At 44.4% G+C, this 18,027-nt stretch overlaps 2 protein-coding genes across 2 annotated transcripts in view; one reads left to right on the top strand and one right to left on the bottom strand.

The window, feature by feature from the left end:
- Window positions 1–5,930: 5,930 nt before the first annotated feature.
- On the bottom strand, window positions 5,931–14,107 carry ROMO1 (reactive oxygen species modulator 1). The gene is made up of 3 exons (XM_088480685.1): window positions 13,959–14,107; window positions 8,373–8,506; window positions 5,931–6,095 (listed from the first exon to the last, which is right to left on the bottom strand). The coding sequence occupies exons 2-3, from the start codon at window positions 8,504–8,506 to the stop codon at window positions 5,987–5,989; spliced, it is 243 nt and encodes an 80-aa protein (XP_088336811.1). The 5' UTR covers window positions 13,959–14,107; the 3' UTR covers window positions 5,931–5,986.
- The window catches only part of NFS1 (NFS1 cysteine desulfurase), a 58,762-nt gene continuing 54,841 nt past the window's right edge, over window positions 14,107–18,027 (top strand). The window contains exon 1 of the mRNA XM_088480684.1: window positions 14,107–14,300. Coding sequence (XP_088336810.1) covers window positions 14,210–14,300 — 91 coding nt within the window. The 5' untranslated portion in view covers window positions 14,107–14,209. The remainder of the gene's footprint in view (window positions 14,301–18,027) is intronic.

Genomic DNA, 18,027 nt, shown 5'->3' with positions numbered 1-18,027 from the left:
ACCCCGATCGAAGGGATGTCGGGCGCGCGAGCGGACAGCCGCGGAGGGGGGAAGATTAGGTTTAGGGCTCCCGGGGGGGACTTGGGGATAGGCATCTCCCCCCGGGAGGGTTAGGCTAGGGGAAGGGGGGTTAGGCACCCCTGGGGGGAGGTTAGGGTTAGGCACCCCCCTGGGGGACAGGTTTATGCAGTGGGGAAGGGAGGGGATTAGGGTTAGGCACTTGGGGGGGGAGGTTAGGCTTAGGCACCCCTAAGGGAGGGTTAGGGGGGTAGGTTAGTTAGTACTTACCTGGGGACGATCGGGATTTCCAGCGCTGTTGGCCTGACGCTGCCGGGATTCAAACTGCCAGCCATGCGGCCGACGGTATTACATACCGATTCCGAGGACAACAGGTGTGGGCAAGCAAGCACAATGCAGATAAACCATTGCATTACGGGATCTCACTCTATCCAGTCTATCACCACCACACACACACACACACAAGGGGGTATATTAACTAAAGTGAGTTTTTAGAAGTGGAGATGTTGCCTATAGTAACCAATCAGATTCTAGCTACTATGTTCTAGAAGGTGCTAGATAGATGTTAAGTAGAATGTGATTGGTTTCTATGGGCAACATATCCACTTCTAAAAACTCTCACTTTAGTTAATATACCCCAAAGGCTCTTAGACACAGAGCCATAACTAGACTTTTTGGTGCCCTGTGCCAGATAGTGCATTGGCACCCCCGACCCCCCAACACAGACACACACAATTTTAAGGACCATGGCCTCATGGGGAAGGGTCAGGGGAGAGATGGGGGAGACCAGGAGATGCTGGGGATAAAAGAAGAGGAAGCTACAAGTGAGAATGATAATAAACCGGAAAATTGACAGGCCCAAACAGCGCGGCACTGGGCGCACTACCCTAGTTACGTCCCTGCTTAGACACTCTGGTTCAGAGACCTGGTCAACATTGAAGCACTATGGGGGTCATCAAATCTCTTAAAACAGCAAGGGTCATTGTCCCTCTTCTAAGAGCAAAAAGAGGTCTAAGGTATTATTCATATCAGTTCCTTGCTCAGAAATCAAATGGAGTTTTCAGACCCATCCTAAATGAATACCTGCATCTGCTAATAGTCAAATTATTTTCCTGGCTGCTCTAGATATTGAAGATTCTTACTTTTATATTCCCATGTGGACGGCCCATCACAGCCTGTTCAGGTTTGCAGGGTTAAGGTGCATACACACACAACGATTTTTTGAACGATTATAGATATCGTTAAAAAAAGTTCACTTTCTGAGTTAAACGATGAACGATTATCGTTCATGCGCGTTCATGTTTGTAGTTCAGTCAGACTGACCAAATGAATGATTTTCATTATGGGAATATGCAAAAATCGTTTGTAGTTCAAAATAATCGTTCATTACATTTTAAAAAATCTGACAGATAATCTGACAGAAAATCGTTTATAAAATCGTTGGTAACAAAATCGTTGTGCGTATGCAGCTTAACAATTAATTTTAAATTCCAAGCACTTATTTTCAACTTGGCCACAGCACTTACAATTTTCTTTTAGATCACCAGAGTCACGTGGTTGGAGGAGATTTCTTGCACGTGGTTATAAACAAGTTACTTTATCCAAATGTTTACATAAGGCAAGGGAGATTGCCCAGGCCCAACACATTGGAGGGGCTAGTGAAAATCAGCCACGTCTTATCTTTACCACCACTTTTGATGCCCAGGCTCAAGCCACACAGAAATCACTTAAAAAATTTTGGCCCATCATCACTAGTGATTAGACGTTACCGTTCCATAATATGCCACCACCGATGATGGCATATAGGAGGGGACCAAATTTCAAGCAGATATTGATGAGACCACGTCTCTACCCTGGTCAACCTAATGAGGTCTCGGAAATCATGGTAAAAAGACCGGGTTGTGTCTCATGGCGGCTGTGTGACTTGCACATCGATGGTGATTGGCCCTACTTTTCCGCACCCGCATTCAGGACGGTTATTTCAAATTAAGTATAGATTACATTGCGCCCTCGACCATCTGATATATATTTTAATCTGTCCATGCGGCTTATATTATGTAGGCCTTACGGCCCGCAGGTTCCGCGATAGAATGGCTAACCACAGGGCCTCCATTAGAGCTGCATTCGCTATGGGCAAAAGCGACAAGCCGGTAGCTAGACATTTTTTGAAAAGTCTCACCAATTGGCGACACTCAGGTGTAAGCTCGTAGATTGGATCCCTCCCAAACAAGAAATAGACAGACTTCTGTTGTTAAAAAAACGGGAAAGTTTTGGATTCATGCATTGGATACAGTGACCCCTAGAGGACTAAACGAGTACAATCCTCTAAGTATCTTTCTTTGAAAATTTCTAAAATTAAGGCTAGTGTACTAGTTTTTGAGTAAGTGACACTTTTTAAGTAGTAATAATCTCCACTTACTACACTGCTTAAGTCTAATTAACTAATAGATATTTGTAACAGTGCTATACCTTTTCTCCTATTGATATTGCCTATATGGGTCAGATTATATAAATATTGTTGGATTAATTTTCTATGTTTGTAATAGTATTTGTTAGTCTAAGCAGGCTCTGTAATTAATACTTATATGCATATACACTGTACACTTTAAAGAGAGCATACCAACTCTCTTTGGTATTCATTAACACGATGTCAGCCAGCGTTTGGACAACTACACTTGCTTCATTATGATTGACATCCATGTTACAATCTTGTTAGTAACACAGTATTAATTCTTTTCCCACATAAGGGATGCGAATTATTAGCAACGGCAGCTGTCTTCTAATACTGTGGTGCTTTTTTTGAAAACTATTTACCTTTTTTTGATTGACATCAGTTGGTCAATTTCATTGATAATATTGTTGTAATTTTATCTGCATTATTGTGTATTTTATACGTTTATTACCATTGGCCAATGTTTGTCATGTTTAATTAATCAATTTTATACTATTAAATAGGTTATACTGTGACTGATATAGCTGAATATATATATATATATAAATTTTGTGTTTCATTACACACATTGTTTTTTTTATCACACAATTACAGGCCTCTGGGGTTTCACAGCGCTGTCATTTTCTTTTTCTTGTTTTTTCTATGGTTGGCAACCAATGACAGCAGTGTGAAACACCTGTTACCACACTTATTAGTGTGTGTATTAGTGATTGTTCCTTTGCAGCGCCATTGGGTCTATACATATCCTTTTTCTTCCTGTGCCCCTACCTTTCCTTCTTTTCTCCCGGTCATCCCCTTTGTGTGTCTGTGTGCTTGTCTTTGTTTCTAATTTGTTATCTAATTGAGAACTTTGGGTGCATTTTGTTAATGTTTAACATGTCTTTTTATTCTTTGTCACGAAAATATTTTACTATGCTGGACTTGTGTACCTTTAAATAAAAGATTATATAAACAAATGAACCGTGTAGAACACTAAATTGAGGCTGTGATCACACAACTAATATACAGACAGATATGGGTTAGCTAAACCCCTCATATCCCGACCTGTATTCTGGCCCCTCCTGACTGTGTTTGGTCAATGCTTCAATCGATCACTGTGTGTGTGTGGAGGGGGGTGTATGTAACATAGTGCTGCAAAAAAAAGTATGTAACATAGTGCTGCAGTTAATTCTACTCACACAAAGAAGCAACCGCGATTACACTATGAAAAAACACCTGAGAGCAGAGAAATAAGTTAGTGAACATTTACATGAGACATTACTTGCAGCTCCAGTCCCGTGTCATGCAGAGATTCACCCCTATCTTGGCAGCAACATTCCTTTCTCATTTGGCTGAAGCTGGTTCCACAAAAGTCAGCTGCAAACGCGAAGCACACTCACAGAGCAGCACAGAGTTGAGTACCTCTCCAAGGCAGACAACTCAAGGAGAAAGGTAGCGGTTTATATTCCACCAGACTGGCATCTCCACGTAGCAACATAGCGCTCCATACCATGTGGGACAGGCGTCCCCACAGAGAGGCTTCTGACCTGTGGCATCCCTCTGAGATAATGCAGTCAGCAACCATCACACATGTTGTGCCAGCCACTAGTGGGTTCAGATAGAGTACCATCTAATGCAGCAAGGAGCTCACATTGATGTAGTGAGCCATACTAGACTGCTATATACATCTGACACTCATTTAAAGACTAATGTACAGTGCCCATCTGTCTATTTGGATTATAAATTCATATGGACTAGTGCATCTTTCCACTGCCAAATGAATATTCATTAATCCATTTACAAGTGCACAGAATTTCCTTTTAAACATATATTGACTTATTAATGCCTATATGTTAATAATGGAATCGGTTTGTAATGCCGGCAGAATACAGACACCGAAGTAAGTACCCTAACCCTCCCTTAGGGGTGCCTAACCCCCCCCCCCCCCCATGAGTGCCTAAACCTAACCCTCCCGGGGGGGTACCTAACCATAACCTTTACCCTAGTGCCTAAACCTAGGTCCCCCCCGGGGGTCCCTAAACCTAACCCCCCCCCCCCATTCCCAGGCTAAGTGAATACTTATCCAGCAGAGAGAACGATCGGTTCGGCGTCTGGATTAACATTGGAGTCGGTATTTCGCTGTCTGTTATATCCCTTGCCGGGATTACGCTGTCAGGATTGAGACCTCATAACTACATCCAGTTATTAATGGAATTTTTACAAAATCATGGTTGCTTCTTCGTGTGAGCAGAATTCATTTTAATGCCATGTTACAAACTTTTTTCTATATCGAAGTGCAAATATCACAGATCCTTTTAGGCATGCTGGTAATATATAGACCTCACTAGTGTGGTGGGAGGTGTGACAACCAATTTGCAACTCAAATCACCTAGCAAGACAAATCTAGGACAAACGACACAAGTAAAATAAGCTTTGAAATTTAAAATAGTTAATTTGAGGAAAACACCAACTTAATAGAAAAAGGTTTTATTGGCTTTAATAATAACTTTGTTAGAAAAAATAAAAAGCATAAAGCTGTACCTACTAGAATAGCTTACTTAAATAGTCTCAGAATGAGACCAGTGGAAAATAATAAAAAAAAAAATAGCAACAGTAACTACCCTAGGCCCCACTCTAACCCTAATATGTTATGATTTATTAATATTGTGCTTGGTGTTTATTTTTCCACCAATTTTTTCAGACATCAGTTTCTAAATCATAAGAATTGTATAAAGACATACTGCACAGCAGAGCCGTAAATTCATCCCAGATGCCCGGAGGCAAGTTATAGTTTGGTCAGTCTATAGATATACAGAGGCAGCAGCTGATGGTCTGATACGGAGCTCTCCACTAGTGTATGGTGTCTTCTCAGGTGTAGGGTAGAGGTGCCGTGTATTGAGCGGCCATGACAGTACACTCCAGGGACATACTGCAGTTACAGCCATAAGTGGGGTGAATATATTGTGGACAATGGAGGAGGTTCCCCTTCAGTGCTGGAGCCCGGCGGCAGGCGCCTCCATTGTCTCCCATAGTTCTGCCCCAGCTGCACAGCACTCTGGTAGGCGAGACTGCTACTTCTGAAATATTGTCAAACAGACTGCAATACTCTTTCTGCATGTCAGAGAGGTGTAGGGACTATTAACTAACCACTGATTCAGATATCTTGGACTTAAAATTACTAAAAGTTGATTATCTATTTAAAATCGATCATCATCGATCTTGTTTCAGGGGCTAAATCACACATTTACTAACAGATGCTTTTTTATTTCAATGTTTAAGTGTTAGAAAATGTGTGATTTTACCCCCAAGTGTCAAACACACAGAGCAGAGCTAATCTAGATTTTGATTAGATTTTTTACTGGTGAACAGTCAACTATAAATGTTAAGTTATTTTCTTACTGCCTTTAGTACTTGTTGGATTTGCAGAACATTTGTACTGGGCATGGACATGCAACTAAATACTGAATAAAGACAATGTGCATAAACTCTGCAAAATATTTTATAGATTTATAGAGAAGAAATGAACTAAAATGAAGATCAACATCGAATCCCCATCCCAATGGCCATAAAGGTCCCAAATGTTCCTCCACTTTGCAACATGGTCTTTCCAATGCCACCCACAAGTTCACGTCCTCTCATTCCAAATCTGCAAAAGAAAAAACACCATTGGCGATTACTATAGACAAATGTTTGACCATATATGTTGTAAAGTACTTTCTGAGTTGAATAAATATTAAATTGGGTAATCGGATATCTTAGATTTAAAAAAAAAAAAAAAGATAACCAGCAAAGTCCAATCAAATATTATTTAAACATTGTTTCACCAACTTTATATAATGCATCCATTATAGATTACACACATTAGGGGGCAGATTCTGAGTTGGTAAAGCCATTCTGCAATACAGGTGGGGCAGATGTAAAATGTGCAAAGAGCACACGCTGCACGATCCGGTGTATCCCATGTATTGTTACATACTGCATGTAACAGCACCGCGTCGTTCATTGCATCGTCTTATCTGACATGCAGAACACACAGCAGAAGGGACGATGTGTACCCAGCTATACATTTGAGAGGGGCATGTCCAAAATCAATTCTAAATTGAAGGTAATAATTATTAAAAGGGGTTCTTCAAAAGTAGACAACCCCTTTAAATAATTACTACTAGGGATGTGCAGGCTCGGATAGGTTCGAGTTTGCACGCCGAGTTTGGATTTTTCCCTCCAAAAAAACGGAACTCAGAAAGAGGCAAAACGTCATCTTGCATGGACAAACATCATCATTCCTGGACAAAATCCAAGAATGATGATGTTTGTCCATGCAAGATGACGTTTTGCCTCTTTCTGAGTTCCGTTTTTTTGGAGGGAAAAATCCGAACTCGACGTGCAAACTCGAACCTATCCGAGCCTGCACATCCCTAATTACTACCTTTGTACTACTTTTGGATAACCCACCATCTAGATATACCTCTTCCAGGATCCAGGGTACCCTGTAGCTATGAAGTCAGCTGTTGAGTAGGGGTACCTCGACCTGTCTCATACAAACATTGAATAAGAATGGATATTTTCAGACCTGCTATTTAGCAGCACCTTACATATACGGAGCTGTCCTGCTTTTAGTGATAAGCCCAGTAGAAGGTATAGAGATTGGTAAATTGCAATACCCACAATCGTACTATATCTGTAGTTACAAGGGTTTGGACTAAAATCGAAAGTCGACTATGATTAACTGATGATGTGATGAATAAACAAGTCTTACGTTTACTGGACCAATGAGTGACCACTTAAATTTTTGCATTGAATATCTGGTACCTCTGGTGGATGCTTCCCCAGTGGTATCTTGCCAGAATACCCCCAAGCTGACTAGGAGTACAAGTTAAGTAAACACATACTGCTAAGGTTAACTGGATTCTGACACAAATATCCCAATTGAGTATGTGTACTCTTGTACAGTATGTCAGGGAATTTAAACTGTAAGTTCCAATGGGGCAGGCAATGATATAAATTAAATACATTATATGCACAGCACTGTATAAATTAGTGGTGCTATATAAATGATTATAATATTGCGTTCTCAGATGAATACACAGGGATTACCTAATTAAAATATTTTACAGAAACAAAGACTACTTTAGTGTTGGTGTCACTTTACCCAACTTTCTGTACATGTTCCGCCATGAGGCACATGTAGGGTTACAATAAACCCATCTCCTTTATTTACATGTTTAAAGGTGGACCAGTTATTTAATTGAAGAAAAAAAAACAACAACAACAACAGCCCCAAGTTTACTTTTGTCAGACTTCATACACAGGGCGGAATTCAATTGTTTCCAGCCCCCATCACGCCCGACGGAGCTATTCAATTGTTGCTCCTGTCGGGCGCGATCAGCTGTCAGTACTCCATTTCAGCTCGCAGCCCCAGTGGGGTGAGAGCTGAAATGTACGAAAAGTGACCTGTTTGGGCGCCCAAACATCACTTTCGCGGTCGCCCCCAGCACTTCGGTCGGGGGTAGCTGCTTTACGCGGCTAAACATGACCACTTTGGGCGCAATTAGCGCGAATAATGGCAGCAATTGAATAGCGGCCCGCGATCTCCTGGGAGATCCGGACCGTGTAAACAATTGAATTCTGCCCACAATGTACATTGAAAATTGGAACCATTTCTGGAGAAAATAAAACAGTTGCTCCTGGAATAGTAACATATGCAAATGTAATAAGTAATAGCTGTTTTGCTTTCCTGTGGCAATAAAACAGTTACAGTACTTACATTAGCTTAATTTCTGATACTTGCTCTAAGTCATTTGATTTTAAATTTCATGAAATGTTAAGGTCAATTCACATTTGTACACAGATACACGGAGGTATTTTTTTAACAAGGACTTTAATCCCTGCAGATAACAGCTTAGACTGATTTTGGCTTGCTCACCTTAAACAGGAGACACTGCCAAACACAGCCCCTGCTGCCATGCCTACTGTAAACCCCATCATGAAGCCCATCTTTACTTTGTCAAAACACCTGGGCTGTGACTGCCCGTAGGGCCCACCAACTGCGACCGGCATCTGTAAGAGACAACATGTATACCATCTTTAGCTTGGCTTCATAGTAGAGGGTCCAGGACCATAAACACAACATTCAGTCCTTGGTTCTATGTTGACTAAGATGTTTCATTATCCATTAGTAGTGTTCCTGCCAGGCTGTTTTAGAGGGGCACCCTGCCCGATTTTAAAGGGGCAAAATTCGCCCTGCCCTTTAAGCGGCGCCTCACTAAAACAGCCTGCCCTCTGCCTTTCCCCAACCCACCGGCCGCAGTATCCCGTGGGTGGGAAAAGCTCCGGTGACCTATCACCGCCGCGTGAATAGATGTCGTGCGTATGCGCATGGCATCTTTTCACCATGAGGGGAGAGCTTGGGGGAAGCCTAGCACCTCTGTATGTGTTGGGCATGCCCTCAAGTGTGCCAACAGTAAAGTATCCTGAAATCATTCATGTGTGGGGTTGCTTCTCAGCCAAGGGGAGTGGGCTCACTCACAATTTTGCCCAAGAACACAGCCATGAATAAAGAATGGTACCAAAACATCCTCCAAGAGCAACTTCTCCCAACCATCCAAGAACAGTTTGGTGACGAACAATGCCTTTTCCAGCATGATGGAGCACTGTCATAAGGCAAAAGTGATAACTAAGTGGCTCGGGGAACAAAACATCAAATTTTTGGGTCCATGGCCAGGAAACTCCCCAGACCTTAATCCCATTGAGAACTTGTGGTCAATCTTCAAGAGGCGGGTGTACAAACAAAAACCCATAAATTCTGACAAACTCCAAGCATTGCTTAGGCAAGAATGGGCAGCCATCAGTCAGTATGTGGCCCAGAAGTTGAGTGACAGCATGCCAGGGCGGATTGCAGAGGTCTTGAAAAAGAAGGGTCAACACTGCAAATACTGACTCTTTGCATGTAATTGTCAATAAAAGCCTTTGGCACTTATGAAATGCTTGTCATTTTACTTCAGTATACCATAGTAACATCTGACAAAAAGGTCTAAAAACACTGAAGCAGCAAACTTTGTGAAAACCAAATACTTGTGTCATTCTCAAAACTTTTGGCCATGGCTGTATATGTGTAGCACTAGCATCAAACCAAATCCTCAAATTTTCTCATATTATAAAATTGAATACTTCGTCATCACATAACACCTCATGATGAAAACAGACCAACAACATCACAATATTTGACAAAACAAAAAATGTAAAACAGTATAGAACAGGGTTATTAAACATGCAGCCCACCAGCTGCTGTAGAACTACACATCCCAACATGACCTGCCGCAGTTTTGCTAAAACCTTGGCAGGGCCACATGTTGAATACTGCTGATATAGAAAGTAAAAGGCAAATTCTGATAAAAAAAATTATGTCATCCTGTTAAGCCGGCCATACACTGTGCGATAGGCACCGTGCGACACGACGGGGGATCCGACGTCCAACATATCGGGCGGCCTCCACACAGGGCGCGATCGGGTGGCCGACCACCCGATATGCAAGTTCCCCTCTCCCCCACCCGCATAACGCTGGGTGGGATCGCACATCGCATCCCCTGATCGACTGAACCTGCAGTAAGATCAGGGGGTGCGATGTACAACCCCACGGGTGCACGCTCGGACTGACATCATGCCCATACACGGTGCGATAGAGCAACCAAATCGTACCAATCCGTCGGACCGGCTGCTTTATTGCACCGCGTATGGCCCGCTTTAGTGTGGGCGTGCAAGGCTTATTAAAAAAAAAAAAAAGCAAAACTTCAAATTAATTACACTAGTCCTCCAGTCAGTTAAAAATCAAATCCAGAGAAGCATGTGGGTCAATGCCATGACGTGAGACAGCAAGGCAGAAGAGAAAATATCTGTCAGACCGACAGACCAATTTTCTGACCTGCTAAAAGCATCAGAATATCTAGGCCATACCTGACATATATTTCATCACAACCCACAGATTTTTTTTTTCCATAAAATCTGCCAGGCTCTGTCATATTACTGTTCCTTCACAGGGGAGGAACAAACAAATTTTCATAGTAAGCTGGACTGTTCCAGTAGACTGTTACTAATGCTGGCCATACACTCTGCAATTATCGGGACGATCCGCCCGATATTGGCGGATCGCCGCGATAATTGCAGCGTGTATGCGGGCGACCGAGGGTTAAATATTGCTCGGTCGGGCATGCTGGATTGTCCAGCATGCCCGTCCGATGCGATATTTACCCGGGAAACTGTCGGCCGCATCGGGCAGTGTATGCCCAGCGCGGCCGACAGACAGACATTTCCTGTGTTCCTTCCTACGGAAGGAACAGGGAAATGTCTCCTCCCCCGGGGGCGGAGCGCGGATGTCGGGCTATACACTGTGAGATTTCTCTCACAGTGTATGCCGCGGACATCTGCGGCTGGCAGCCAGCCAGATAAAATGTCTGTCGGTCTGACAGACATTTTATCTGGCAGTGTATGCCCAGCATAAGCAGCAGTATGACAGTCTGCGGACAATTGGAGGTGAGGAGAGTGCAGTGCTGGGCTGCATTCCCGAAATAGGAGGCATGTTGTCCTCGTTTTTTGAGAATACAGAGGCCGGGGTCTGCATCTTCCAAAGCAGATTTACCAGATTGGAACCCTGCACAGCCTGAGAAACCCGAGGGTTACTCTGATGACCAATGTTCACACAAGTGATCCGATGCAGAGTCTTTGCACACAGCAGAGGACCACACAGGCATGTAAGGAGGCGCCTATTTACACAAGACATCTCCTGCATCATTAGCATATTCTAGCACAGTAGCTGCGTCTATAGATGCAGGTACAATGCTATAGCGTCCATCTCTGAATCTGGACCTTATTTATATGAATGGTTAACAAAGGCCTGTTTAACATTAAATATTTGCAGCCTATTCCCTGAAAATAACAGTTTTCTGTGGATACCTGCAAATACTAAGTATAACCCAAATGTTAGAAGGCTCTGTAGCAGTTATCTGCTGCAGACCCTCCAATTACGTCAGCAGCTGCAGCCTCCATGGGGGGCCACAAATGCAGTCAGATTTTCTAAGCTGCGAAATGGGAAGCTATCCAGTGTTTGACATCCGCTGCTTACGCCATCTGAAGATAGCATTGTGCTGCTGTAGCCTATGAGCTAAACTTTTCAGATATCACCAGAATAGGGTTCTAACCGAACCCTACCCTGCATTGGCCATTCCCACATGTGTGGTCAAAAGATGCACAGGAATCACTCCAAGCTCATCGTAGGGTCAGGCTCCTCCCTGCAGGTGCTATTTGATGCATTTCAGTGAAATTCTCACATAGAGCAATGCAAGTTTGGGTGCAACTATTACACCCAGGTTGCATTGTGATTGTTAAATGGGCCCTTAAAGGACTAATTTATGCACATAGGACTTTATTGTGCACTGCTGATCGTAGATTCTCGATGAGAATCTGCGCAGGCGCCGGACCCGTACGAGTCCTGCGTGTTCACATGCAGTGCAGCAACAGACTGTCAGTGACTGGCAGCCTTCTGATGTTTATGGGTGGGGAGGAGGCAGCTGCGACCTTCGTTTCCCATAACGGTGGCATGTCGGCGCCGTTGGGGGGGAGGGGGGGGGAGAGAAGAGGCCAGGAACTCTGGGCCTGATTCAGACCCGCTCGCGAGCGCTTTGCGCTCACAAGCGGGTCGATGGTGGCCCAGTGCGCACAACGGAGCCGGCTCCGTCGTGCGCAAGCGCGAGACCCGGATAGCGACGGGCAAACAGTCGCTCCGGGTCTCGTACCGAAGGAGGCGTGCTGTCGATGTTGAGTGACAGCACGCCCCCTTTGGTGGGCGGGCCGGGGGAGTGGCTGCCCAAAAGGAGGCATTCCCATGTGAACGCCTCCGTTTGGGGGCGGCCCCACTGACATCACAAGTGATGTCAGTGGGAGAGATTTGGGCTCTGTGAGCCGAAATCTCTCTGGGGCTTGCGGCAACGAGACCCTACCACAAGGGTCTCGTCGCAAGCCCGATGTTCGCGATGGTCTTGACCATCGCGACCATCTTCCTGGCCGCTCGCTATAGCTGTGGGTGGTCACCCACAGCTATGCGAGCGTCCAGGAGGCCGCTCTAAAAAACAAGAAGGCCGGCCCTGATTCAGAGCGAGCGCTCTGTCTCAGGGCCTTTGTCAGCTGACGGAGATTTCTTGGCCTCTTTGCTGTATCTGTGGTGGCCGGCTTGCATGACCCCATGGGTCACTCAACCGGCTGATGAGATCACAAATGATCCGATGCTGCATCCTTGGAAGCAGCTCGGACGAGTAATGCATGCTGGAGACATGACGCCTCCTGCTGCATTAACATAATTGCAAGGACGGAATTGCAAAGTTACCTGCGTGCAGCTTTGCAATTCCATCCTGGACTCCTAAGCTGAATCAGGCCCATTATTAGTTAAATAATAAGTTGTTGAAGCATATTATTTGTAAAAGCACTACATTTTGCACATTATTTGTAACAGCTCTAAACTATGCACATTATCACTTAAGAAATCCATTAATAAAGCATTTTTTGTTAACAAATAATGTGTTTTTGTAATTGATTTCTGAACCTTTTATAGGCAGTTTAGTGCTGTAACAAATAGTGTTTATTACATTATTTATTAAGTATTTGTAAAAACACTGAATGTTGCACATTAATGTTAATAGGTGGTTTTTTGGGGGGTTTTTTTAAGTAGAAAAAAAAAAAAATTCCTGCTCCACCTGATGAAAAAATATTTGCCAGTCGCAGCCCTACTCTTTTCTATTAGAAGCGCTGATCTTTTGAATAGAACAGCGCTGTATACAATATACCAGTTTCCCAGCATAGGCTTCATCTAACCTGCTCCCACACCAGTGGGGCCGCTATACTGGAAGTCAGCGGCTCCATCTCTGACTGGCTCACTGGAAGTTCCGTGACTTGGATGGTGACGGAAAATGTTGGTCGCTCAGGCAGTGTCTGCATATACTGCCCGAAGCGTACGACTTTTAGATACAAAATACTGCATCGGCCAGACAAACTGGACAATCCGGCATGACCGACCGATCGATATTTTACCCTCGGTCACCCACGTACACTGTACAATTATCAGGGCGATCCGCTGATATCAGGCAGATCGGCCCGATAATTGTATAGTGTATGCCCAGCATTAGATGCAACCTCCTGATCCGAGCGTTGCAAAGGTGTGTATCCAGCATTACAGTGATAGACCTCGTTATTAAACCTTTGAGAGAGATAAAGTGGAGAAGTTGTCCATAGCAATCAGCTCCTACTTATAGCAGAGTGTATAAAATGACATGTACAAGTTGCTCTGTAACATTTGAGGAAAAGGTTGGGCGCACAGAGGGGATTGCGAGAGTGCCGGCACGTCCTCAGCGGTATGTGCCCTCTCTCCGGTATATGCCCTCTTACTCTGTGCTCCTGCCTGCCCTGTTCTCCACACCACGCTCTCCCTTTGCTCGGCCCGATAGTCCCCCGGTAGCCCCGCACTCACCTCTACAGCCGCCTCCCGCTATGTCAGACAATGTACTCTGTACTGTACTGTGTTGTAAATGTCGGATCGGGCGCGCAGGGGCTCCGGGGGTTGCTGCAGCTTTCTGATGACGCTGCGGCCTCTCTCCCCTCCCTTCCCGGAAGCTGCTGCACACCCGGTCCTCCTCCCCCTTCCACCCGCGGTCATACACCGCCCCCTGCCCGTTACACAACAACACGCTGGCTAGCTGCTGGCTGTGTCCTCGGTACATCATGCTGTGCAGGACAGCGCTCAGGAGCCTGCTGTCAGCGGGGAGCTGCAGGAAAGCGCTTGGTGTCCGGGCTAGTCATGTGGAGAAGACAGGTACTGTCTAGGCCTCAGCCTGGAGGATGATTTGGGAACTATTTACTAAGCCTTGGATGGAAATAAAGTGAACGGAGATAAGGTACCAGCCATTCGGTTCTTGCCTTGTCACAGGCTGTGTTTGAAAAATGACAGGAGCTGATTGGCTGGTACTTTAGCTTGGTTCACTTTATTTACATCCAAGGCTTAGTAAATAGACCTGAGAGCTGTATACTGCTGTAAGATCCTACATGGTGTTGTGCTACTAAGCAACGTACTGGAAGACAGTAATAGGCCATGGGCTGGTGTATAGGAAAATCGGGACTACAATGTATTTGGATAGTGAGATGTGCCAGCTTTCAGAGTTGTCTGTTATGTAACATAAGACGCCACAGGTGCCAGCATGATGGAGCAGTGCCCCTACCAGTGTAGGGAAAGCATGAGTGCTAGGCATTGTGTAGGGCAGAGGTTACCAAACTTTTTTGAATCACCGCACCCGAGACTTAGAGGTGCATTGTTTTCACAGCATCACTAAGTCAAACGTTTGTTATTGAGAACTTCAGAAAAAAATGTAAAGTGAAGTAAATTGTGCTTACCTGTCATCCTTAGGCTCAGTTATGTATTGATGGACAGGTTTGTGCTTCTGTTTGTCAACATATTTACATTACATTGACCATAAATAATTTGATTTGGTGCTGGACCACCAACCTGAGGCACCCCTGCAAGTGTCCCGAAGCACCCCAGGGTGCCACGGCGCACAGTTTGGGAACCACTGGTGTAGTGAATGTCTGAATACAGTTTTAAGCCACACTTGGCTGAAGATGTATTCTGTTTCTCCATGATGACCGCTCTACATGATCTTTAGGGCCATATTCAATTTGGAGTGAAATGTCGGAATCGGCGATAATTTATCGCCATTGCTATCATTTTCGACTATTTCCAATATCCCCGTATTCAATTACATTGACTTTTTTTTTTTTTTAAGAATTTTCAAAATGCACCTTAGGGACTTAAAAATAGGCTTGTACCCATTGTCATGTACCCCAAATTTTATGCACCTAGTTTTTTTTTTTTCTAAAAAAAATAAAATACCTAAGTGCTCTTCTTCACCCTTTCTTCCCTGTCAGGGAAAAAACACCTGCTGCGGCTATTTAAAAAACGTACTTACCTTCCACAGGCCAAAATGGGGGTACCCATAATGATCCCCCATGTCAGGACATCATTAGGGGGGTTCCTGGATGCTTTTCCGAAAATTCACGAATTTTTCCCGATACTTACCGGGTCCCATTTTCGCAGCTTTGAAATTGAATATGGGGATAAAGCTCGCGCGTACCCGATACTTTATCCCCGTCAAACCTCCGATATGGAGCGAAAAGTCCAGCACAGACTTTTTGCTCCCATATTGACTACCCCCCTTAGTATATTTTTAATACTTCAGTAAATAACCTATAGACAACTGATTACATATTAAAAACATTGTGAACATAGAAATAAATGTGGGTCATGCATTTGAAAACTGGTATTCTTCTAATCTAATGCAACATTTATGGACATGTTACATTTGTAATTTTTGTACGTTAGTGTGCTGCTGGCACTGGAAAAGCCTTTATTTCTTCTTCAGGGTCCATAGGGATCCACAGGGATACCATGGGGATATTATGGTTGGAGAGATCCAGGCACCAAACAGTTAAAGCTTCAGCTCCCAGGATGCCTCGAGTCCTCCTCCATATATACCCCGCCCCTAGCCACAGGCATTCAGTTGTTTGTTTGGTGCAGCAGGATTAAGACACACCTTTGTAATAGGGGACTGCTCAGGCAGTCCTAAGCTTTTATTTTATGTTTTATTTTATTTCTATGTTTTTGAGTTGGCAGTTCTAAGCGTCCGAATTAAGACGCATGTTCTGCGACTCCCATCTACCTCCGCCGCGCCGCAACACCAGTAACAGTGCTGGTGATTCCGGCGGGTCTCTACTAAGCTTGCTAGCGGCGATGCTGGGTCCCGGACTGAAACTGGACACACGGAGATGTCAGGAAAGGCAATTCCTTGCTGCCGCCGCTGGAGACGCTCCGGAAGCCACTGCAGTCATGGCCCGGGAGCGCCCGCGTCCGTCGAGGCCTTATAGTCTGACGCTGGGGATTGGCAGCAGAAGCATATCTGCTGCCATGAGGCAAGCGTACCTGGCTGGTTGATGCATCTTAGGGGAGGTAGGCACTCCCCTGGCAGCTCCTCCCCAGACGCAGTCCCTACGAAGGGTTTTGCGTGTCTTTGTTGCTCCGCTTACCCTCCGCGTGTATTTTAGACGCTCACAGTCCACGGTCAGTGCGCTGCTGTTGGTTTCAGGAGGGTTTGGGTCCGTCTCCCTGTATACCTCTCCCTTGATTAAGGTATATAGTGCTCTATATCCTACTATTCTTGTGTTTGTGTAGTTGATCTAGAGTTGATTGTAATTATATTACATATGCATTGTATGTGACTGTTTGCTAGCTGCTGTATTGACACTGTCTTTTATTTCTGTCTGTCAGTTATAACTATCACTGTTTTTTCTCTTCATCCTCTTAGGGTGGAGATTTTTCTTTGAGTACTTCACATTCATTAAGATTTTATGAAGGCTGTCACATAACAGTTCATTTATTACCTTTATTGAACATGTCAAAAGATAAAGGGAAACAGGAGGGGTGCCCCCTGTACCGGTTTCATGTAAATCATGTATGACCTGTTTGTCCCCTCAGGACTTAAAGGATGGTTTGTGTGTTGTCTGTTAATAACAGCCAGATCACCAGTCCAATTTACCTGTCCCTGGACAAGAGCCATCTTGGGTATCCTCTTTGCCCCAGGTAATGAAGAAGTTTGTGGATCGTATGGCTGCTCCCACTATGCCTCCTTGGATGGGCTGTTCACAGTATACTTTGTTTGCACTTCCTATGCATACTTCCTGGAAAGATGTTTATGGCCATTCTTGTCAGAGTATGGCACCATCTAATGTTGAAAGCAGACCGGTAGTCACTAAGGCGCCTAAGCACAAGTTTTTTATCAGTCTGCCCAACATATGGATTCAGACGCATCATCAGAGTAATCAGATGATGCGCAGGGTTCCTCTCCAGTGTATAGCTCGGAGGAAGAAGGACCATCCGTCCACAGTGGATGTTCCTTCTTTGGTGATGGCGGTTAAATCAATCCTAGATATTCAGGATGATGAATCAGCTAATAGTAAGAAGTATCCAGTGTTTAATCAGCACTGGAAGGTGGCCAAAACGGAATTTCCTGTATCTGAACAGCTCACTGAGCTTATAGATGAGGCATGGGGTAACCTGAGCAAACGGTTTTATGTGAATCAAAGAATAACATCGTTATATCCTTTCCCAGCTTCCTACTGTGGATGCTCATGTGACGCATTTAATCAGAAACGCTACATTGCCTATTCCATCAGCATCTTCTCTGAAGGATTTTACAGATAGAAAAATGTAAGCATGTCTTAAGGCAATATTTTCATCATCTGGAGCTGTTACCCGTCCAGCTATGGCTGGGGCATTGGAAGATTCTCTACCAGAGAACAGATGATGTATATCTCCTACATACGGGAAGCGGCTTCCTATCTGGGAGGAGCTGCAGTAGATGCTGGATTTTTAGCTTCTGAGGCATCTGCAGCTTCAATAGTGGCACGCAGGACCCTTTGGTTAAGATCCTGGAAAGCTGATACAGGACCAAAGAAGACGCTGGAAGTCTTACCTTTCTATGGAAAGGTACTTT

Source organism: Taudactylus pleione, unplaced genomic scaffold (genome assembly GCF_031769625.1).
Source record: "Taudactylus pleione unplaced genomic scaffold, aTauple2 ptg000256l, whole genome shotgun sequence".
Taxonomy (NCBI): domain Eukaryota; kingdom Metazoa; phylum Chordata; class Amphibia; order Anura; family Myobatrachidae; genus Taudactylus; species Taudactylus pleione.
Note: the sequence above shows the minus strand (reverse complement) of the source record. Positions and strands in the feature narration are given on the sequence as shown.